The sequence below is a fragment of the Onychomys torridus genome, chromosome 15 (genome assembly GCF_903995425.1).
Source record: "Onychomys torridus chromosome 15, mOncTor1.1, whole genome shotgun sequence".
NCBI lineage: Eukaryota > Metazoa > Chordata > Mammalia > Rodentia > Cricetidae > Onychomys > Onychomys torridus.
Window position 1 is genome coordinate 46318574 of NC_050457.1, and position 23631 is coordinate 46342204.

General features: G+C 43.0%; 1 protein-coding gene across 1 annotated transcript in view; it reads right to left on the bottom strand.

Annotated features, from left to right (window-relative positions):
- Positions 1-23631, bottom strand: part of Osmr (oncostatin M receptor) — a 63550-nt gene that overhangs the window by 3554 nt on the left and 36365 nt on the right. The window contains exons 8-17 of the mRNA XM_036206704.1: positions 20493-20635; positions 19666-19819; positions 16173-16249; positions 14759-14981; positions 11682-11861; positions 10594-10698; positions 8506-8676; positions 6577-6744; positions 959-1040; positions 457-529 (exon numbers count right to left, since the gene is read on the bottom strand). Coding sequence (XP_036062597.1) covers positions 457-529; positions 959-1040; positions 6577-6744; positions 8506-8676; positions 10594-10698; positions 11682-11861; positions 14759-14981; positions 16173-16249; positions 19666-19819; positions 20493-20635 — 1376 coding nt within the window. The remainder of the gene's footprint in view (positions 1-456; positions 530-958; positions 1041-6576; positions 6745-8505; positions 8677-10593; positions 10699-11681; positions 11862-14758; positions 14982-16172; positions 16250-19665; positions 19820-20492; positions 20636-23631) is intronic.

Below are 23631 nucleotides of genomic sequence, written 5' to 3' on the forward strand. Positions count from 1 at the left end.
CTCATGCTAGGCAAGCAAGCACTCTGCCACCGAGCTGCACCCGAGTTCATCCAATTGCCTGTCTCATGTCTGTGTTTGTGCCTCTAACTTATTCTTTTCCTGAAGAGGTCTAAGAAAACTTGATCAATGAACTTGAACCAAAATTTCTGTCTCTGTCTCTGTCTCTGTGTCTCTGTGTCTCTGTCTCTGTCTCTCTCACATACACACACACACACACACACACACACACACACACACACACACACACACACACACACACACACACACTTTGGGTTTTTTGAGATAGAGTCACACTATGTAGCACGGAAGGACTAACTTTATAGACCAGACTAGCCTCAAACTCAGTAAAGATCCCCTTACCTTTTATCTCTCAAAGGTAGGGATTGCAGGCATGTACCACAATGCCCTGCTCCATCAGTCCTTCACATGTTACACATACCATATCCCCACATTTACCTTGGATTTTATCAGTGACAGGATACTGCTCTTGTATGGATTTGGAATGTCAGGGTAGCACTTCTCCTTCACCCTGGAAGGACAGTAAAATTCAGACTGAATGCACAATTCAATAGAATGCTTAGGAGTGAGAACTCTGAAGTATCCTCTGTGAACCAAACGACTTAATTCTTCCTTGCTTTACTGACCGTATCATGGGATCCCTAAAGATAACTACAGTACTTAACAGTATTATTGCAGGTACTCCATGGCTCATTCTATATAAAGCATGTGGAACGCTACCAAGCATAAAGTAGCATAAATAGTAGCTGCGGCTACGGAGCAACTTTTGAGATTTTTCCCCATCTATTGACCCAGAAGGCAGAATTGTCAACTGAATGACATGCTCACCTACATTTCTTTAACCTTTGCCTTTTCAGCATTCTTTCCCCGTATTATACCATGTCATTTCTGTCCCACAGTTTGTTTCTAACTCTTGGATAAAGGCTTCCTCTGCACTTACCACTGGCTTTTCCAATAGCACGCAATGATGATGAGCAAGACACAGAAAGTCATGGGTAATAAGATCTGCAGCAGCATGTGGGCTGAAGAAGAAAACGGAAAGGAATAGTTTTCACATATGCATTGGCCTCCTTGAAAGGATAAAAAGCTATGGTGGTGAAGAATTTTCCATGCTTGCAGCTCTTCAAACCTATGTATTTATGCAAGACTCAGTATGAGTTTTTAAATGAGTTTAATTCTGAAAAATCGCTTCTCACAAATAAATAGGTCTTATTTATTAGGTTTATAGGAACTTAACTGGGTGAAACTTACAGGGAAAGTTCATTCTGGCTTCTGCCTGACTCAGAAGAGAAAAGACCAACTAAGCTGGTTATGGTGGTACATGCCTTTAACCCCCCTAACAAACACCAGGAGTTCAAGATCATTCATCTTCCACCACATAGCAAATTCAAGGCCAGCCTGGGCCATATGGGACACTAAGCAATGCAGGGAGCCTTTTTCTGTGAGCCAACATTCCATAGTCCCAGCTCATTAAGTCTGGTAGAATAGAGCATAATTGCCCAGTTCCTCACTCCCCACCCTAGCTCTGTGGTAGGTGCGAGTACCTTCCTGCTGCCTGCCTGGGAGCTTGACCACATGCCTGAGTTTGGCCAGTATGATGATCAGTGGATCATGGCTGTGGTCTTAGGTAGGGGCTTCCTTATGCTACACATTCATCCTCTTTCATCCACCATGAAAAGAATATGGCCAATATACTGCTGCCCTTTAATAAGAGTGCAAGTGACTTTATATGAAATCCACCTGCATCGGACTCAAGCCTGGAGGTCAGGGTGGCCCAGTCAGTCAAGTCATGCTGACGTGGGACCCCTAATTAGAGGACAAATACTTGTTTGCCACTGAGGTTCCAAGGTTTCTTATACATTAAAAACTGGCTAGGTTCAGGAGTTCCTTGATGTTGTGACAACATTGTCACCTACAAAGTTCACACTCAGGAATTTTTTTTTTTTTTTTTTTTTGGAGTTACCAAAAAATATATATATATCACATTAAAATGTCATAATATTTTAAGTAAATTGGGCCTTATTCAGAACTGTCCTGGGGTACATGTGTGTTGTGGAATACTTAAGATGTGTTATATTTGTTTATGCTGTAGAATATTAGTTTCATGATGCAAAGATGTGTTGCATTATTTTGTGTTGCATTTGTTTAACTTTGTGAAGCTGTGTTACTGTGCCTGCCTAAAACTCTTGATGGTCTAATAAAGAGCTAAATAGCCAATAGTAAGGCAAGGGAGGGATAGGTGGGGCTGGCAGGCAGAGAGAATAAATAGGAGAAATCTAGGCTCTAAAGAGAAGAGAAAGGGAGAAATGAAAAAAGGAGAAAGAGAGAACACCAGGGGTCAGCCACCCAGCAACAGCCAGCCACAGAATAAGAAGAAAAGAAAGAGATATAGAATAATGAAATGTAAAAGCCCAGAGGCAAAAGGTAGACGGGATAAGTTAAGTTAGCAAAGCTGGCTAGAAACAGTCCAAGCTAAGGCCAGGCATTCATAAGTAAGAATAAGTCTCAGTGTGTTTATTTGGGAGCTGGGTGGTGGGCCCCCCAAAGAGTAAAAAACAACCAACTACACACGTGACTTGTGGGCTGCAGACTGGACATGGAGACAAGACTTCTAGTTAGTCTTACATTAGAGTATCCATGTCCATCTTAACCTCCTTTAATACTTCTGCTTCATTTCTCAAATGTATCAAACACTACTATGTTTTAAAACACTTTGCTTGTTTTGGTTACTTGTAATTCAACTAATCAGTCACTCAGCTATGTATAAACAAACTCCTAAACAAATGACTTGGAAGGCTCTGAGGACAACGTACATGGACACATGGTCCTATTCTACCTGAACCCTTCTCTCTCCTTACCCAGGACTTCCTGGACTAGGGAAAAACAGCTGGGTTTGGGGACATTGGATGTTGGTTTGGGGACATTGGGTGTTGGTTTGGAGACACTGGGTGTTGGGTCGTGCTTGAGTTTTGGAAGGGAGCCTGCCCTCGGTAGAGACCCACACTAGTGTGGTGAAGATACCTGCTCTCAAGACCAACCCTTTGAATGTTAAACTCAATTTTAAAATTTGGTAAAAGTATGAATTTACATATTTCTTTATTGAAGAATAAATAGAAGACAAGTTCCACTATCAGAAATGCTTGGAGCCAGGGGTTTTTAGTATTTCAGATTGCTTTGAACTGGGGAATATTTGCATATTCATAGTGAGATGTATGAAGAGAGTCTAATTACAAAATTTATACAAGATTCTTCTGCATTGTATAGCCTGAAGGTAATTTATGCAGTACATTAAGGGTGTCCCATTACATGTGGTCAGAAGTTGAATTTTCCTCTCATGGCATGGCAGCCCTCAAAATGTTTTGATTTGGAATTTATTATTTCAGATTTATCATATTCAACCTCTGTGTGTGTGTGTGAGAGAGAGAGAGAGACAGAGACAGAGACAGAGAGAGACAGAGAGAAGACAGAGATTAGCATACAGCCCAATGAGTTTTCACTACCTAGACATATCCATCAAATCAGTCTACAGATTAATAGGAGCATCACCCAGGGAACTCAACCACTCTTTATCTCTAAGGATCCATAGGCTGGTCTTTTCAGAGTGTGGTGGCATTCTCTCTCTGCACTGTGTAGTAGAACCGCACAGCAGAACTCACTCCTGTCTTTATTCACGTGCAAGTTTCACCTGTATTGTTTTTATAACTGTAGAGATTTTGTTTTCATTATGCTATGATACTCCATTGTGTGACTATAGCAGTTATTTATCCTTTCCAGTGTGTGAGACTCATGAATGTGGGCATTCTAATGCTTGTCTGTAGGGGTTTTGGGGGTGGTGGTGGTTGTATATACAGACATATCTTTAACCTGTATATCAAGGAATATATATATATATATATATATATATATATGTGTGTGTGTGTGTGTGTGTGTGTGTATGTATGTATGTGTATGTGTGTGTGTATATATATATATTCTAAAGGAGCATACACTTTATTTAGAAGACACTGATGCTACTAGTTTTCCTAAATTGCTTGTATCAAACTTTTTCCCTACCTACAGACAGCCAGGTCTACACAGAGAAACCCTGTCTTGAAAAACAAAAGAGAGGGGGGAGGAGAGAGAATTTGATTTTTTTCTCCATTTGTTTGAGTTCAACTACTTTCAGGTTGGTTTTGAAAACAAACCTTCAAAACATAACATGTCTATACTGAGTGCTAAAAAGTTACTCATAGTTCTACATCCTGACAAACAGACCATAAGTTCTAAGAACTACAGAAGATGCATCCCATGCACTCGGCCTCCTAACAGCCAGGTTTCAGAGCCGCTACCGCGGGTGCCATGGACCACCCTCTGCATGGGCCTGGCCGTTGGAGCTGTGCATTTCACCAGCCTGGAAAAAGATCAAAATGCAAGAAACATCTTCTGAGCTTGTCCGGCTTTTACATCTTATCAATCCAAAGGAGTCTTACGTTGAACCATCATTTGGTAGGGAAACATCTGAACCCAGTGTGCTTGTGAAAGCTGGTGGAAACATGTTCCAATGTCCAGGAGCAGAGGCAGAAGTGATAGCAGAGATGCGCACCCGTGAAGTCTCGAAACAGACTCTTGACCTCTCTGCCTCATCATCTTTATTTAGCAAGCTAGTTGTTGTTCAAAGAAAAAGTACCAGCTCACAATGAAAGGGACCTGCTGTTAAAAAGGTACCACAAAATGGGCAAAATTTTTACACAACTTGGAATTTCAGCATTGTGTTTCTTGGGGGTATTTTTGTTCATTTTTATTGTTTTATCACACCAGTCTCCTTCTAGAAAATGCAAGCATTTCTCATTCCCATTTAACAAGGACTGAAGTGTAGTTGACAGAGTCACACAACATTCTATTTTAAAATGTACAAAGTGTCTGTCAGGAAGGTTGTAAATAGTTGAAATACTTTCTTATTAATAACAATCAATAGCTCAAGTCATAAGGTTTACCACCAAAGATTAATAAAATCTTGAAAGTATAAAGTTATTGTTTTGGGTACATGTATGTGCACAAACCAAATAAATTCAAAATTTGGAAGAAGATAATATAGAAACAAATTTAAAGCTCACTCTAAGAGTTAGTCATGGTGATGCGTGTCTACAATTCCAGCCCTGGGGAAGTGGAAGCAGGATCATATGTTCAAGTTCATCCTTAGCACTGTAGCCTGAGTTATGACACCCCCATCTCAAAAAAATCTCCTCGCAGGCCAGCAAAATTACTTCAAAGTGAAAACTGTACTCCAGTACTGTGAACTGTCGACTCAAGTCTTAATCTGATTTGAATTCTGGACATAGGCTTGGAGACATCAGATCATGTGTTAGTCTCTCAGGCAGTTATCACTGCTGCAGCAGTGTGTGTCTGTGACATCAATTAGGGCACTCCAGGACTACCATCCTAACTAGCGTGACTGTCCCATCCCAACAGCTCAGAGCCTCAGTGAATGGATGCTGCATGGAGGATGCTGGGAATTTCCAGCTTGAGCCTATTCCTTTCTCAAAGATGAGTGTCTCCAAGGTCTCTTCAGCCTTGCCTTTCTGTGAATTATTTAATGGAAACCACACCCTCACCTCCAGCGCGTGCGCGCTCACACACACACACACACACACACACACACACACACACACACACACTCATCAAATGCTCAAAATCCTAGTGCAGCAAGAGGGTGCCTGCAGAAAGACTTCCCATCATCTTTTAGAGACTGCTCAAAACTGGGTCTTGATTTCACATCAGGAAAGAATGTCAGAAGGAGCCAGTTGAAGCAGAATTGAAGCTTTTCAGGTTATTACAGATTGTAAGCATTGGAATTAAGAAAGAAAAGTGTGGGAAGAAAGTAAGAGACACTCAAGAATGTTGGTGCAGGCTTTTCTAAGGAGAGTAATCCTAAAACATTCTCTACTTCACCCTCTATCAGATTACATTTTCCCCCACATTTCTGTCAGTGGCCGCCAGAGTGTATACGATGGAAACACAGTGCCTACTATATCCCTTCCTCTTTTCCTCCTTTCTGTCTCAAGCCAAATGCATTTTAGAGAGACATATCTCTTCACCTGTCCCCTTCCCCAACAGAATCCACAACCACAGAGCTGGTGACATACCAGCCTGATCTACTGAACATTGCCAGGCTCAGACTAGCCTTAGACCCTGGCAGAGCAGAAAGCCACCAGCCAAGCCAGGAAAACCAGGCAGAAGGAAGGCTGAGGCAGAAGGCAGCCCACGACTACCCATGCTGGAGAGAGAAGCTCCAGCTCTTCTGATGTCAACTCTAAAATATGCTGTGGTTTTCAAGTCACCTCAAGACTGACTTCCAGAGACAGACATCCAGGGTCAGTTAGAAAGATGAGAAGAAGGTTCTAGATCTTAATTGGTCAGGTTACTGTTGCTTTTACCTGGAGTTTGGAACAGGATTCTGGGTAACATTTATGTGTGGAGGAGAGAGGAAGGGATGGGGAGAAGAAATTATTGAAACTTGCTAATCTAGACAAGGTGTAGGAACTTGATCTTGAGGAAAACATTTGATTTGGAGAAACTCACAGTGTTCATCCAGAGTCGTGACCTTCGTGAATGTTCCATTGGGGCCTTGTCCAGCACTGGTGTATGGAGTGACAAAAAACTCATAGAGGGTTTCTGGCTGAAGATTTTTCACAGTGAATGTCTTTTGTTTGGGGTCGTTGATGTCATATTCACAGGCCATTGAATTATCTGTGATTGAAAAACAATGTTGTTATCAAGAAAATCATATTAAGAGTGTGGGAGACAGAAATCCACAAAGATACCTCCACAATAGACTACTGACAGTGGTCGAGAGAAAGCCCAAGCTGACCTACTCTGATGATCTGGTGGCCGAACACCCTAACTGTCATGATAGAACTCTCATCCAGTGAGTGATGGAAGCTAATGCAGAGATCCACGGCCAAGCCCCAGGTGGAGCTCCAAGAGTCCAATCGGCAAGAGAGAGGAGGGATTGTATGAGTAAGAGATATTGAGCCCATGATTGGAAAAAGCGCAGGGACAAATAGCCAAACTAGTGGAAATACATGAACTATGAACCAATAGCTGAGGAGCCCCCATGGAACTGGATCAGGCCCTCTGGATAAGTGAGACTGTTGATTAGCTTGAACTATTTAGGAGGCCCCCAGGCAATGGGACCAGGACCTGTCCTTAGTGCATGAGCTGGCTTTTTGGAACCTAGTGCCTATGCTGGGACACTTTGCTCAGCCTTGGTGTAGGGAGGAGGGGACTGGACCTGCCTCAACTGAATCTACCAGGACCTTGCCTTGGAGGAGGTGGGAATGGGGGGAGGATTGGGGGAGAAGGCTGAGGGTGGGGGGAGGGAGGACAGGGGAATCCGTGGCTGATATGTAAAATTAAATTAATTATAAAATAAAAAAAGAGTGTGGGAAAGGGCCTGCATGTGGCCAGTTAGTGGAGTGCTTGCCTTGAATGCCTGGGCCCTGGCTTTAATTCCCAGCACTGCACACACTGGTCATGATGGCACATGCCTGTAAGCCCAGCAGAAAGAGCAGAAGTTCCAGGCCATCTTCAGTTACATAGTGAGTTCAAGCCAGCCTGGGATACATGGAGCCCTGACTTATTAAGAAAAAGAAAGGAAAGTGTGTGGTAGAGACCTTGTGGGAAAGCCAGAAATGGATACCCCAGCTGTCTCAGTACCATCAACATTTTTAAACCAACCTCAAATCAAATTGTAATTTCTCTGATTTTCAAGATGGGACACAGTAAACCAATGGTAAACTAAATGGGGGATGGTAATCGTACAGATACAGGACTCTGTCAGATACAGTAAGCACACACAAGGGAAGAAAAGAAGCCGATGCCAGAGATGTGGCTTACAGACAGACTTCTTGCTCATAATACATGGAAGGCCCTGGGTTTGATCCTCAGCACCACAAACAAGTAAGTAAATAAAAATAATAACATTTGCCAATGTCTTGTTGTTTTGTCTGTTTTTTATGGAGGGGCTGGGAAAAGCAAGCACATTTTCTTTTCTTTCTTTTTTTTTTTTTTTTTTTTTTTTGTTTTTCAAGACAGGGTTTCTCTGTGTAGCTTTGCACCTTTCCTGGAACTCACTCTGTAGCCCAGGTTGGCCTCAAACTCACAGAGATCCACCCCCCTCTGCCTCCCGAGTGCTGGGATTAAAGGAATGTGCCACCACAGCCCAGCTGCAAGCAAGTTTTCTAAGTAGAAGGACTTCTTAGGGGGCTGTTGGCCAGGCCTGCATTATTTTTGAAGTGAATTAAAATATCAGTCCCTATACTCACACTCCTTTTTGTTTGCCTGTTGATTCTAAAATGACATGGGAAGAAGATGAGCCTGGTCCCTAGCCTGGCCGGATCACATAAGGGCCTTTCCTGTGCTCTTTCCCAGCTCTAGGGTGGACTCGGCCTCGATTCTATCGCTTTCTGAATGGTGTGCTGAGTCTAGGTGAAGAAGAGCAAGCATCACCTGGAAGCAGCGTCCTTTTCCCCTTTGGGTGGCACTGCAACTCCTTGGATTTCAAGTACACACGGTACCCTTCTACAAAAGCAGACTGGAAGTCACTGGCATAATCCTGCCAGTTCAGGGTGACAGAGTTGGAGGTAAAGTTAACTCTTACTTCCGGGTTCTCCAGCGGAGCTAGAAAGGGAGATGGGATAAGAAGAAGTTACGATTTGGGAATGGTCTCAGAGCACATATGCAAACTAAACAGACCACAGGCAGCCCTGGACATGAAGACCTTTTGTCAAGTTAAGGAGTCGTAGCTTTTCCCTGATAACGTATACCCAGACACAGTGAGGAGAGCTGGGAAGGGGCTGTGCAGTTGTCTCCTTCAAGGATTTCATAGATGAAGACCTACATACCCCAAGAGATTAAATAGTTCATCGAAAAGTCACAGGAGGGAAAGTAAAGACCAAAGGTCTGTCTTAATCTTGAGTCTGGCCTTGAAGTCTCAACAGTATTTTCTGAACCTGAGACTCTACAGACATGAAGAGGAAGAGACAGGAGAAGCAAGATGTGTTCACAGATGTGAGAGGGGATTTGAAGAATCCAGTTCTCAGGACAAGGCGATGCATGTTATCAGACACTCCGGGAATGAGCAGGGTGAACCCTAACCCCTGTCACTTACACACACACACACACACACACACACACACACACACAAACGTTTTTTTGCATACTGCATACAGAGATACATTCACAAATGACATGCCTCCTCCTTTCCTCTCTGCCAGCCATGAATACTGGATCAACTTCCCCAAATGAAGAATTTTAGAGTCAGTCTGCTTGGTGAGACAACCAAGAGCTTTCAAAGTCCACAGACCTAAATGCCAAGCGGGAGGCGTGAACAGCCCCATTCTGGTGGTGGGATGGGTAACTATCCAGAGAAGGTGATTCCACAGCATTCTAAAAGAAACGAGTGGCATATTTCGCCAAAGCCCTTTTGACCCAAGGATTCTGCGTCTAGGGTTCATTTAAAAACGATCATTGCAGTCACGGGGTGATAGCTCACTTGGTATATGCTTGAGTCTAAGTTTGGTCTCCGGAACACATGCAAAAAGCTGAGAGTGCTGATGTTTGCTTGAAAGCCCAGTGTGGACAGGAGAGGAGATAGATTGATGCTTGGAGCTTGCTGACCAGTCAATGTGGCCTACTTGGTGAGCTCTGAGCCAGGGAGAGACAGATGCCAAAAGCCTGATATAGGGTACTTAAGTAACAATAGAGGCAATTGCTGGCCTCCACTTGCATCTATGCCTACACACACACACACACACACACACACACACACACACACACACACACACAGGTACAGACAATGGCTTAGCTAAAATCAAAGTAATTCAGACTGGCACAAGAAAGTGGACACAAAAAGAGAGGTATACAACTTGGAGCTACAAGATATTTGAAGAGAAAATTTACGGTTTCTCAGTGAAAGTCATTGTCATCATTCTGAATTGTCCAATGATAGGTGACATGGCATGTGCAGAGAGGGGGCGGGGCTTTCCAATCACAGAAGCAGCACTGTGGCCAATTAATATTTTGTGGCATTAATCAAGAAAGCAGTCAACAGCCGGGCGGTGATGGCGCACGCCTTTAATCCCAGCACTCAGGAGGCAGAGCCAGGCAGATCTCTGTGAGTTCACGGCCAGCCTGGACTACAGCGTAAGTTCCAGGAAAGGCACAAAGCTACACAGAGAAACCCTGTCTCGAAAAACCAAGAAAAATAAATAAATAAATAAAGAAAGAAAGAAAGAAAGAAAGAAAGAAAGAAAGAAAGAAAGAAAGTAGTTAACAAACTTTGTAGAGTAAGATCTTATTTTCATTGAAAAGTGTGTATCTGTAGAGAGAAATGGGTATCAGTGTATAATAAAACACTAACTGGATACTGGCCTTTGGGTGCTAAAACTAGCATGATTTCTTTGTTTTTCATGTATCATTTTAAAATTTTAATGTAATTTCTAAAATAAATGGGACCATAAAATTAAGCTTCCTCAACACAAAGCTCAATGACTCAGAACAAGTCTCCATGAGGCATGCCAAATGCCGCCCACTTACCAAGTTCCTGGGTGTACCCTGTTTGTTTCTCTAGTAATTGAGCATTCTGTTGCGTAGATCTTTCAAAAATTCTGAAGTTGTAACGGACTCCTGGTTTAAAAGCATCTGGAGAAGAGAAGTCGAGGATATTTTAACAAGACAGGATGACATCATCATCTGAGTTAAAAAGAAAGAATGACCAAGGAGTGAGCACTCCCCTGGAAGTTTCTTCCTCAAGTTCTTTCCTTTTTTCCCCTCTACTGCTTCCCTTCTTCTGCTAGACCTCAGAATCTTCCATGTTTTGAACATGGCGCTGTCTGGAAAGTTCTATAGAGACTGCCATCCACTCTGGAGCCAGGACCCTCAGCCTGCCCTCGGCTACGTGCATGGAGCTGGTGCAGAACCAGGCCAGACTCACAAACTCCTCCAGCGCTGCTTTTGACATTGAATGTCCTTACAATTTGCCTTCAGTCTTCCTGATAAAACTCAGAATCTCGAAAGCCTGGCTTCCCCTTCCTTTCTTTCTCTTTCCCAAGCAGCCTTGTAGTCTCCCTGAAAAGCTCTTGGGCCCCTAAATCTTGAAGGGCCCCCATCACTTTCTGAATCTAGACAATTCCCACATCAGTCCTTCAGCCTAGTCGATGGTACACCTGTGGCTCCTGCTTAAGCCACTCACTGGAACCCCTTTGACTTCCCTAAAGCAGCAGCAATCTTCAAGTTGTAGATTCAGTTAAGGAGGTGAGAATTCATGCCCACAAGGTTATTGACACTGAAACCCAATATTGTGTTTCCATCAACTTTATACCCTAAACATGTGACAAATATGTGCTGTTCTCTGCATCTGTAAAAGTTTTCTGCAAACGGTTCCAATGTCCCTCTAATTTGGAGGGAAAAAAATTATTAACATCTGTACTATGGGTTTACATTTAAATACTTTGCTGTTGTAGGTTTTAAGCCCGAAGGTCAGAATCTATTCCCATAAAATCTGATCTCCAAGCAACCACGCTGGATTTGTCATTTCAAAATCATCAGCCCAGCACAGAGTATCTGCAGCTTAGAACAGAAGTCTAAGTTGGACCTGCTGCAAGGGGGAGTGTGGGAGTTCTCACCTGAGGTGATGATGGTGCTCGTGGTATTGGGACCTAGGTTCTCCCATTGCAAATCACAGTGTTGGTCCCGGGAATGTGCACACCAGTCCACAACATAACCTAAAGCATCTCCAGATAAGTGATCCCAAGAAATATGGAATCCATCCTTTGTCCCATTAATTCTATTTTCATGGACCTCTTCTGGAAAGAAACAAACAGAATAATACTTCTAATTCAGTTCACTGTATTTCTTTTACACTTTCCAAGGAAGAAAATAAACCAACATTTGCAATGTTTGTTTATAGTTTTGGTTTAAAATGTCTCTTAAAAGCTTCTGTACCTAAAACTTGGGTCCCCAGATTGTGGTGCTCTTTGGAAACAGAGAGACCTTTCAGATGTTGACAGTGGAAGGTAGAACTTAGATTACTGGGCATACTATTAAAGAAGACATTAGCACTCTGGATCTGTCCTCTCTTTGCTTCCCGAGCAACTTAGGTGAGCAGTTTTCTTCTACCAGAAGCTACCCACCATGATTCTCATCCTCCTCACAACCCCAAAGCACCAAGCCAGCCAACCATGATATTGGTCTCTACAACTGTGAACAAGAACACACTTTATCTTCTAAAAGTTTGTTACTGTCAAGTACTTTGTCCCAAGAATGGGAAGTTGACTTTCTCATAGGTAAGAACCTCAAATTGCTATAGAGGATGAGTGCAGATGTCCCTCGCCATCTCCATTCTTCAAATCATGTTTGTAGCTTCAAGACACGGCTTGCTAAGCGTTAGGACCCGAAGTTTGGAGTGTCTACTCTAAGGTTCATTTGTAGTGTATTTGCATGGTTCATTTACAAAAGTGCTTCCAGCGGCTACAGTGAACAGAAAACTTTGGACCCTTGCTGACAGCCTGCTAAAGACACCCCTCCCCACCACCAGGCAAACTAAAAGCGTAGAGTAGCAAATTACTAAGAGGCAAGCTGGCCTGCAAGGCCATGCACCTGATACATTTTAGGTAAACAGTATGTAAAACACCTAGATGAATCCAGCACACGTTTTGTTTGGAAAAATGACCGAGGGAAATGTAAGCCCCGATGGTGTGTAGGATCGCCTTCTGCTGATTGCTCAGCCGAAGAGGAGACTTGTGTTAGGGTCACGCAAACTGGTTCCATGCTCCATCAATGGCCATTCTGGGTTCACACCCAGTTTTGTAAAGTCATGAAATAAACCGCCTTGTTCTCACTACTCAGAGTTCTCAGTGCTCTTCTTATGAAGCACACTTCTCACGTCTGTGGATAAGCGATAGGGAAATGTCAGTCTTGGTGCGAGGCACATTTGTTTCTTTGATGGAGGAAGGCAAGAAAGCTGTGTGGGCAAACTTCTGAGGGGAACCAGCACCCTGAAGAAACCATCTCAACGACCTTTACCTTATGCTTAGAACTGTCCAGCTTGCTGGGTGCTCTTCTATATAACAACATAAGCCAGAAGATGAACAGCACGTCAGTTTCATGCTAGTATTAACTAGTAATTAGAACTGCCAGCTGACACAGGATGCCCAGAGAATCTGAACTGCAGTCTTCAGTGTGATCCTGTGGAAACCGGTGAGGTTCTTCAGCCTCAAGGTCAACGCTATGGCCCTACTCCAGGGCGACAGAACAGATTTCACCCAGGACAGTTCTTTTTATAAATAAAATACCTTTTAATATGGTTCACTTAGCTTAAACTTAAACTGGACTGGAATGGAACCACACAATCTTTCATAGCCTTATGAGCCTGGCACCCTTAACAGCAAGAACTGAAGGATGGCATTGTTGCAAGGTATGTGAATGACTTCAGCATGTCGACTACTTTTGCCTTTTGTCCACATGTGCACTGTTTTATAGCAGGTGACAGGGGATTTATTATGCCAGGATTTTTCTGTGGCTCAGTCAAGAAGGTCATTAACATCACTCTTGGTTTTAGATGTGAGAGTGCTTCCACTTTGCTCACTCTTTAGTTGGCTGAGAGACTGGTAGGTTATCATTGTTGTTCCACAAACTTGGCCGAATTCCAATATCTCCTGAAGGAGAACATCAGCTCTCCTTAAGATGTCCATGGGCTCCTTTGTCCCACCGCTGTTCTCCCTCAACATAGTCTCACTATGGAGCAGAGGCTGGCCTCAAACTCATGATCCTCCTGCCTCAACCTCCTGAGTGTTGTGAATATAGGCATGCTCCATCAGCATGGCTTCTCCATAAACTCTTTATAGGTGACAAGACTGGGCAAATGTTGGTTACAGCACAGTAAATATGGCCCATATCCCATAAGCCACAAATCTTTAGGGCACTGTCTTGACTCTCAGAGAGGATTGCTGTGGGACTGCATTAACTCAAATGAATTTTAGATTATTCCTTAAGTGTGCTGAAGCATCCAGGGACAGAGTGTGCTGGGTCACTATGAAGGCACCATCACATTACAACCTGTGGATACACTGTCACTGTGGTGGGTGTTGTGTTCCCTGAAATATTGTGTGTTCCCCGAAATAAACAAATCTGGGGTCAGAGAACAGACAGCCACTAGAACAAAGCCAAAAATGGTGGCTAGAAAATGGGAAGAGCAAGCTATAGCAGAAGTTGGGTGGTGGTGGTACACACCTTTAATCCCAGCACTTGGGAGGCAGAGCCAGGTGGATCTCTGAGTTCAAAGCTACTTTAGAAACAGCTATGCATGGTGACCCATGCCTTTAATCCCAAGGAGTGGGGACAAAAAGAGAAAGGTATATAAGGCATGAGGACCAGGAACTAAGTGAGTAAAGCATGTAGTTAGTTAAGCATTTGGTTGGTTAAGCGTTCAGGCTTTGGAGCAACACAGTTCAGCTGAGATTCATGTGGAGGAGGACTCAGAAGCTTCCAGTCTGAGGAAACAGGATCACCTGAGGAACTAGCAAGGTGAGATAGCCATGGCTTATTCTGTGTCTCTGATCTTCCAGCATTCACCCCAATAACTGGCCTCGGGTTTGAATTTTATTAACAAGTACCTTTAAGATTCATACTACATGCCACTACTTGGAAATATCACCAATATTTTCCTCAAGAATGCAAGCCAAATTGACCAATGCTGACTCACCACGTCCAGAATCATCAGAGAGGGCTATCACTGACTCAGGCGAGGCACCCACGCTGTTGTTGGCTGTGACATGAATCTTGTAAGAACTTGGATCAAGGTTCAGTTGTATGCCAAGGGCAGGTGCCCAGACAGAGTAGTGTTCTGACTCAGTTGGTCTGTCTTGATTTTCTACAACTATATTATAGGATGTGATTTTGCCATTGGCCTGTGATTTTAATAGTGGCTGAAAAAAAAAAAGATAACCCTTTAAAAATGAGCTTTACTCTAAAATTACTCTATAATTACTTTTTTATTCCCTTCATCTCTTATTTTATTCCCTCCATTTTGCCCAATCCACATACACCTAAGAACATATCCACTCATATACATACGCACACCTATGTGTGCACACACATACCAGCACATCCACACAGTTAAACAGAGAAATCATCTCAACACCAAGTTTAGAACCAGGTATTTCGATCTAACTGAAGAAAGCAGAGACAAAAATCACTTAGAGGTTATATTAAAGATTTATAGTGTGTCCAGAGAGCAGGGACTGAGTCAAAAGTCAAGAGGAATAGAGACTCCTTCGATCTGGAGGACATAAAATTTGGAAGGCAGCTTAGAGAAGACCCAGGAGTGGAACCAGCACTCTGAAGCCCTTGTAAGAAGAGCCTGCATCCCAGCCTCCCTTTATCTAGTCTTTTCTCACCCTGACCACTGCCATCTATCCCATACTCCCTCTTTTAGAAGACACTCATGGTTACAGAGAAGTCCTTGCTCTCACAGTCCCAGCATCTGTCAGTGATTCCTGAGGTCTGCTCTCCCTGGGACAGGCTCTGTGTACCCCTAAACCACATGCAGGTCAAGCAGCAGCTGTCTCCTCGGGATGTGGGGGGAACTCTGACATAGGCTCCGGAAAGCTGCGCTAAACTCAAGGGGAGAAGAAAAGCTGGAGGGCTGTGGCCAGGGTCCAACCATCTCCTCTCACCATGTTTTGGTATGAGACACTGAGGAATCTCAGAGCCCTGAATATAAAGCTGGCCTTCCAGGTTGTCATGTAGTGTACTGGTCCAGGCAGAAGTATCATGCTGATCTTCCATTATAATTTAATAGCTTGATTTGAAACTTTTGTATTTACATGTAATTAGGAGTCGGGTATGTGACTCTAGACATAGTTCCTTGTAGTGAATCTTGCAAAATGTTATGGAGGGCCTGAGTTGAACATATAGAGAAGGTTCTAGCAATCAGAATCAACCATCAGCCATCGGATGGGCTTAGGACAATTGTAGCCCGAGCACAAAGCCACGGTATGGAGTGGGTCCTTCTACCTGATGACCAGCCCTATGTGACTAATATCACAGTGTCTCCTGGCTGGGCAGAACACTGCTGTGCGGAGGCAGCAAGCCAGACCTGAAGCTTCACGACTTACCTTCCAGTGTAAGTTCAAAACACGACGTCCATTCTCTAGCCACACTTGTCTCCACACATCAAGAGCCTGTGAGGGAGCTGAAATGAACCAAAGAAAAGTCCCTGGGTCATATTTGTGTGCAAAGCAGGCCATGCTTCCCATATTCTTCTACGACAGTGGTTCTCCATGTTCCTAGTGCTATGCAACACCTTCACTGTTAGGGGGCCATGACCCACAGGTTGAGGACAACTATTCTAAGCCATGACGATTACCTGTCCTTCCTGGGGCCTCTGACTACAGGTCCACAGCCATACTGCTCACTAACCATTCATAGTGTGGGCTTTAAATATTTTCACTGTCTGTATTCATGATGCCATATGACATTGAGAACATTCCCATATAAGTTATAGGAGCTGCTTTAAAATCAAAGATCAACTGCTCTTGAGCACAATACCAAACTCAAAACTTACGACTTGGCCCAGAGCACTTGACGCCACCAAAGAATTTTCTTCTGTCAGAACAATTTTGAGGAGTTAGGTCAGTCTTCTCCCTCCCACCCCCCCTGCAGCACCGCACGTGGTGGGGGGCATTTCCTAGACAGCAACTGTTGCCATGTGCAAGGCTGAGGTAGAGACACACTAACTTAGGCCTTGGGGGCAGGAAGCCTAGGGGCTCTTCCTGGCTTTCATAATTTCCTCCAGCTGGCCCCTCATTGGAGTCACAACCTGAAACTATTTCTTTCTTCCCTCTTCTTCCTGATCCTGCCAGTTATCTCTTGTGAACACACAGGGGACCTACTGCCTGGTCCCCAAGTCATGGCACCATGTACTGCTTCCAAGAGTCCATGCTACTCAGAGTGAAAATAAGCTGGAAGATGGCTCATCTGACTATGAAACCCTAGCATCAGGCTCTGTGCCTGGGTCGTAGGGCAGGCTCCAGAAACACTGCCTGAAGAGTGAAAAGTGAAATAAAACCCAGAAAGCAACCTGATTAAACACTCCCGTCTCGTCTAGTGCACTTCGTTCAGAAACTTGTGTAAACAGAGTTGACTTGCACTGAATCTGTGCTTACTGTCTGTCTGTCTGTCTATCTATCTATCTATCTATCTATCTATCTATCTATTCACCCACCCATCATCATCTCTCTATATACCTACCTATCTATCGATCCATTATCTATCTATCTATCTATCTATCTATCTATCTATCTATCTATCCATCCATCTATCCATCATCTATCTACCTATTTATCATCTATCTACCTATTTATCATCTATCTATATTTATCTATCTACCTATCTATCATCTATATTTATCTACCTTCAATCTGTCTACTTTTTATCTATCTATCTATCTATCTATCTATCTATTCATCTATCTATTCACCCACCCATCATCATCTCTCTATCTCTCTATCTACCTACCTATCTATCGATCCATTATCTATCTATCTATCTATCTATCTATCTATCTATCTATCTATTCATCTATCCATCATCTATCTACCTATTTATCATCTATCTATCTATCATCTATATTTATCTACCTTCAATCTGTCTATCTACTTTTTATCTACCTACCTATCTATCTATCTATCTATCTATCTATCTATCTATTGATCTATTATCTATCTGTATTTTTTTCAGTGTTGGGGATTGAACCCAGGTCATTGAGCATACTAGGCAAGTGTTGCATGACTGAGCTATACTCCCCCCCAGCCCGCTGAGCCAGTCTCTTAACCCAAGACCACTCTGGGTACCTCCCTAATTAGGGGCAGAACTAATATATACAACAGTAGGTAAAATGTATAGAAAGGTAATTAGGTGTCATGCCTGTTCCAACTATTGTACATATATTAACTCATTTGCATTCCTATGGTGTAGGTGTTCTTCTTTACTCCATCCTCTCAATAAGGGAAATAAGGTTCAGAGAGACTAAGCCAACTGCTCAAACATGCAGAAGTCAGAATGAAGCCATTGGAACTTATGGCTGACAAGTTCGCAGCTATGACATTATTCAGGGAATTTACTGTTACTTTCAGGTTTAAGTCACAGGCCTTAACAAAGATGCTCAAAAGCATGCCTCTGCAGAGAAAAAATATCAGTGTGATCTGTTTTAAATGCTTAAAGAACTGCATTTTTCATTGTTGCCTTTCACTTTTAAAAATGGATGGAGGTGCTACAAAGATGGCTATGTCGCTTTTAGTTTGCAATTCATTTTGCTTGATGTTTGCATCGGACTGCGTAGTCTACTTAGAACCAAAGTTTCCATCGTATTTTTGCGGTCATACTTTGACATGAACGGGAGAAAGAACAATAATCAAAAGAGAAAATACAGGCTCCTGTAACTCCAAGGTCTGCTGAGAGCACCTTTGGCATCTTTTTGGCTAGTTCATGGAGACTCACAGGCGTGGCTTCATTCTGCAGCGAGACCCTATAGGAACAACTCATACTCAAATGCATTCTCAAAAAAGTCTCTACAATCAGCCTGTGAAAGGACTGGAACCCAGTCTCAGCTGAGTTTCCCTCCTTTAAATGGTCCTTCTAGAATGCCACAGGAGCTTCCCTGTCTACCCACAGACAGCAAGAAGGGACAGAACATACACCTCCCACCTTGACAGTAACATAGCTAGGGCTTAAATCCACGTGATATCAAGAATGTAATGATTCAATCAAGGAAGAGCTTCTCTGCAGTCCTGGAGCTGCAGAGCCAGGCTGCCAGGAGTGAGTCCCAGTGCAAACACTTCCTTGGCCTCTCTGCCTTCGTGGTCTCCTATACAACATGACAGTCAGCACAGTTCCTGCGTATGTAATAAGGAGCATGAAGCATTGTGAACAATCACAGATGAGCTGCTATTGCTTTATCGGCTGTCTGCTGTTCATTAACACTAGAAACACAATCAAATCCCTTCAATCCTCAGGTACAAGTTGCCTCACGTTGAGGACAGATGACAGCTATGCTTTACTATCTTGAACTGGAAAGGTCTGAGAGCCGGGCCAGGCCATTTCATCTCCTGACACCCGCCCAAGTCCTAGGACATAGCTCTTTGGAGAATAGTGATGTAGACTCAGGACTGAAGAAACCTTAACTAACAAAGACAATCTGAGAGGGCCCCAGCGTACTAGCACTGGGATGAATCACTTACTAATAAAGATGACTGTCCCAAAGACCATGGCATTCCCAAGGACAGTCTCATGCTGTGTGGTACAAGGTCAGTGCTTTCCAAGGCACTGGCACAGCCTTTTGTCCCCAGTCCCGAGTCAAAGATCCACATCCAAAGCCAATGTGAACCCAGCAATAGCAAAGAAACGACTTGAGAAAACTTACACTAGAAATAACACTGTTATCAAATGTCTTTGCTTACTAGGCATTTAATATAATTTTAAAATATGACATTCTCTTTGTTTTCATACTTTCCTCTCAGTGCTTGGCATAAATGCGAGCTCTGAAGGAAGTCGGCCCATGCATATTGTGAGGCTTAGACTGTGAGTTCGATGCCAGGGAGCCCCACATACCAGCCTCGGGTGTGCTGAACTCCTTTTGAGTCCAGTCACTCCATTTCCAGAAGTGGTTGGCATCTGCACAGCGCACACGAGCCTTGTACTCTGTGTCTGGCTCCAGATCACTGAAGAGGTAGCTCGCACTCACGTGGACAGATACATTGTGCTCCTGAGTCAAGAAGGCAAAGAGAAAATGAAGTCTATAGCTGCATCTGTTGCAAAGCCAATCAGAACACCACCATCCCTGATTTGGAATAAGACTGGGTATTCTTCAGGAAGGAAGGAATGCTTTTTCCCTTAAGGTTTTCTTTTCAGTGCTATAAGTTTCAATCAATTTCAGGATCCCCTTTCAACAGATAATCCACACTATGAACTAATGTTGCAATAAGGACCTGATTGACTGACTGACTGATTGATTGATTTTTCTTATTTTTTAGGTTGTTCTTTTTGACTTTGGGTAAGGTCTTATAGCCATGGCTGGCTTGTAACTCACTATGTACATGAGGCTGGCCTCAAACTTGTAGTAATCCTCCTGCCTCTGCCTCTTAAATGCTAAGATTACGGGTGTGCCCCAGCACATTTGGCTTAAAATAAGACTTTTTTTTTTTTTTTTTTTTTTTTTTTTTTTTTGTATTTTGGTTGTTTTTTCAGATAGAGTCTCATTATGCAGCCAAAGCTAGTTTCAAACTTGTGATCTCCCAAGTTTAGCCCCCTGAATGCTAGAATTATACATGTGTGACACCTAAGTTTAAAAAAAGAACAAAAACAAAAGCTTATTCAGCCATCTCTCTGATTTGGTACATCAAAAATGTTTAAGGTAGGGGACAAAGCAATGTCCTTACCTGTATCACTTCTCTTTCATGTTGGAGTTCAACCTGACACAAAAGTGTGTAGCTGTCTCCACGGGAGTGCACTTTCCAGGTCATGTTGGCTTTTGTAGCACTTATAATTTCAAGGGTGACATCATGGGGAGCCTTTAGATGAACTGCCCATAAAAGAAAAAGGAACAAACAAGAAAATTCAAGCAGATCCCAAACAGAGTTCAGTAACTAGGCAATTCATTTGTTCACCAGCACTTTTTGTTTATGTTTAAGAGAAAGCAAACAACACCGGGCTTGGTGACAATTTGTATTGTGTCAAGTATGTAATCTTTTTCACTCACTATTGCCTTATATATTTTATATGTATTAGACACTGAAGAAAATACAAAAAAATAACTACACATAGACTCTTAAAATTAGCTATGATCAGTCAGGTTGTAGAGGAAGACTCAAAACTTAAAGAAGACAGCCAATGGAGGAAGGTTATAACTACAACCTAAGTCTAACTAAAATAATATTAACAGTGTCAAGGAAATAACCCTAAACAATCCAATGTACAAAGCATCCCAGAATCATGTCACCAATTGCCAAGGACAGATGCCTCCAATGACCCACGTGATCCGACTGCTACACAAGGGTTTGAAATAGGTCCATGAGCCAAAGCCAAATGGATGAAATGCATAGAAGGAAAACAGTTCTCAGCAGAGGAACTGAAGCTAATAAAGGAAAAAATGGAAGAGGGAACAGTGCAGAGAGAGGACGGTGTAAGTGAGAAGATGGACGTTGAGGTATGATGGGGGAGGGGGCGGTGGAGGGGGCGGTGGAGAGGTAAGTAGGATGTTTGAAAAGCCATATAGAAAACCCTATTTTATAAACATCATATACATATTTTTTTAACTTAAAAGACTTTAATTGGAGTTACCCTACACAGGGACTATGCTCATTCCAGGAGCCGTACATTAACAAATAAAAAGTCCAGCATATCCCCTCAAATTATTGATCAGAGGTATCACACAGATCCTTAAAATAGTATAGGCTATTGCCAGCAATCTTGGTTGCTCACTAGAACTTGATGGTAAGACCTTATTACTGAAGATACCACACACATTAGTCACAGGATAGGTAGAAATCAAGTCGGTGGTGACCAGGAAGCTTCCTGCTGCTAGACAGCCTTCTGAAAGGTTCTACACAGACTGTTGTGGGAGGGCTGGAGTCAATCAATAATCTTACCAATTGTGAACCCTGTGAACTATAAGAATGACCAGTATGGCAAGATGCTCACAGGTGCAATAGTAGTATGAATATTATAGGGGTAACCATCAACTTTCTACTTGGATTTATGGCCCACCACAGAGGAAGAAACACATGCTTAGCACTACTGCAAATCTGGCCAATAACAATGACTGCAATCATGTGCCCCAGGGATGAACTCACTACTATCATTCTGGGGGATGAACATAGTATCAAACTGCCCTTTAAATGTCTGTCTCTCTGCTTATAGAATAGTGTGCAGAATGAAGGGTAAACTAGACAATAATGGCAGAAAGAAAATAAAGAACTAATTGAAAATTTTATAACTGGAAAGTACACTGTGGAAAATGAAACCCTGGCTGGGAGTCAGCTGAGAAACATAGAGAATGGATATAGTCTATAAACATCACATGGAAAAATCAGAAAAATTTAGACTTTTCTGTGGTTTTGGACAGTGGATCCCATGGTACAACATTACCTGGTTGCTTGAAGAAAAACTAAAGCTGATGACCTCAAGTTAAAGAACACAAGTGACCCCAGGTATTCATCTGTTTATATGCCTCTGGGTAGAGCCCTTTTACTATTGGGCACATTATAGACAGAGGAACATGGACCACTCTTAGCACACAATGTTACCTCTATCTGTAAGGAGTGTCCCCTCACAGCTGAGACTTTGAACCACAAAACGGACATGTCCATTTGTGCTTGTTGTCTGAATTATAGGTTATTCAGTGAATGCATAGTGAGTGGAGGACAGGACATTGCCTTGTTTATATGGGACTTAACACGAATTAAAAAACTGTTTCAAACGGCCCTGTGGCAACCAAGTCAACTGCTCAAAAAGCCCTTCTGAGCAGGAAAACAAACAGCAGATTTCTTACAGCAGGTTAAATGCCAGGACCATATAAGCTGAAAGCCAAAGGGACATCTGAAAATAAAAGTGGGTGCTTGGCCTGATTAACCCAGTAATAAGAAGGAGTTAAGGGACAGGTGGGTTTCTCTCAAGATAGCATACACACAACCTCTGTGTCATTTTGGCCCTCTGCATCAAGGTGGTGAACAATGCCACTGACTTTAAATGGAGTCTCCTGCAACAGGATGCCTTGGAAACCATTCACAACGTCATGGTCCAACGCTCATACCCCCACTCTCAGAACCTTTAGAGTCTGCTAGCCTCATGCAGTCACAGATGTCCAGAACCCCTAAGTGTACTGAGTAGAGAGCATGACAACAGAAAACTACCACTAGGTATACATGACTCTCAGATTTGAGGCATGTGAACTGACCCCCCACCCCCTGCCCCACTCTTTCTCCTTCCTTTCTTCATCCTGGGGTCTCACTAGATTACAACAGCTAGGCTCACACTCACGATCATCTGCTTCAGCTCCCCAAGTCAATGGGACTACCAGCATGGGCAGCTCCTTGCTTGCTGTTGGGCACTGCTCTCAGACTGGGCATCAGATAACCAGAGCTTCACATGCGACACTATGGCGTGAACTACCAGTTCTTACTTGGATTCCTGCTAATTATTATTACCAGTAAAATGGGACTGAGTTAACAGAGTTTGATAATTCAATGAAATTGTACATAAGATGGGAACTAATCACCCCACGAACAAATGCCTCGCTTACCAGAAGGGTCAAGTCACCCACTCACCCATCAGTGATGCTTAGGCTCTTCCCAGGTTTGTATGGAGGATCAAAAAACTTCTGATTGACCATTTGGCAAGCTGATAGCTTTGTCAAACCAAAAAATGGAATGAGGGCTGTGGCTGCCATCTGGCCAGTAGATGGCAATCTTTTGACTAAAAATGGGCATGGACAGTCCAATCTGCCCTTGGGCCAAACTAGGTGCCTTGGTGATAGTCACATGGTCTCTCCTTGCCATCCTTTCTTTTTTTTTCTCCTTT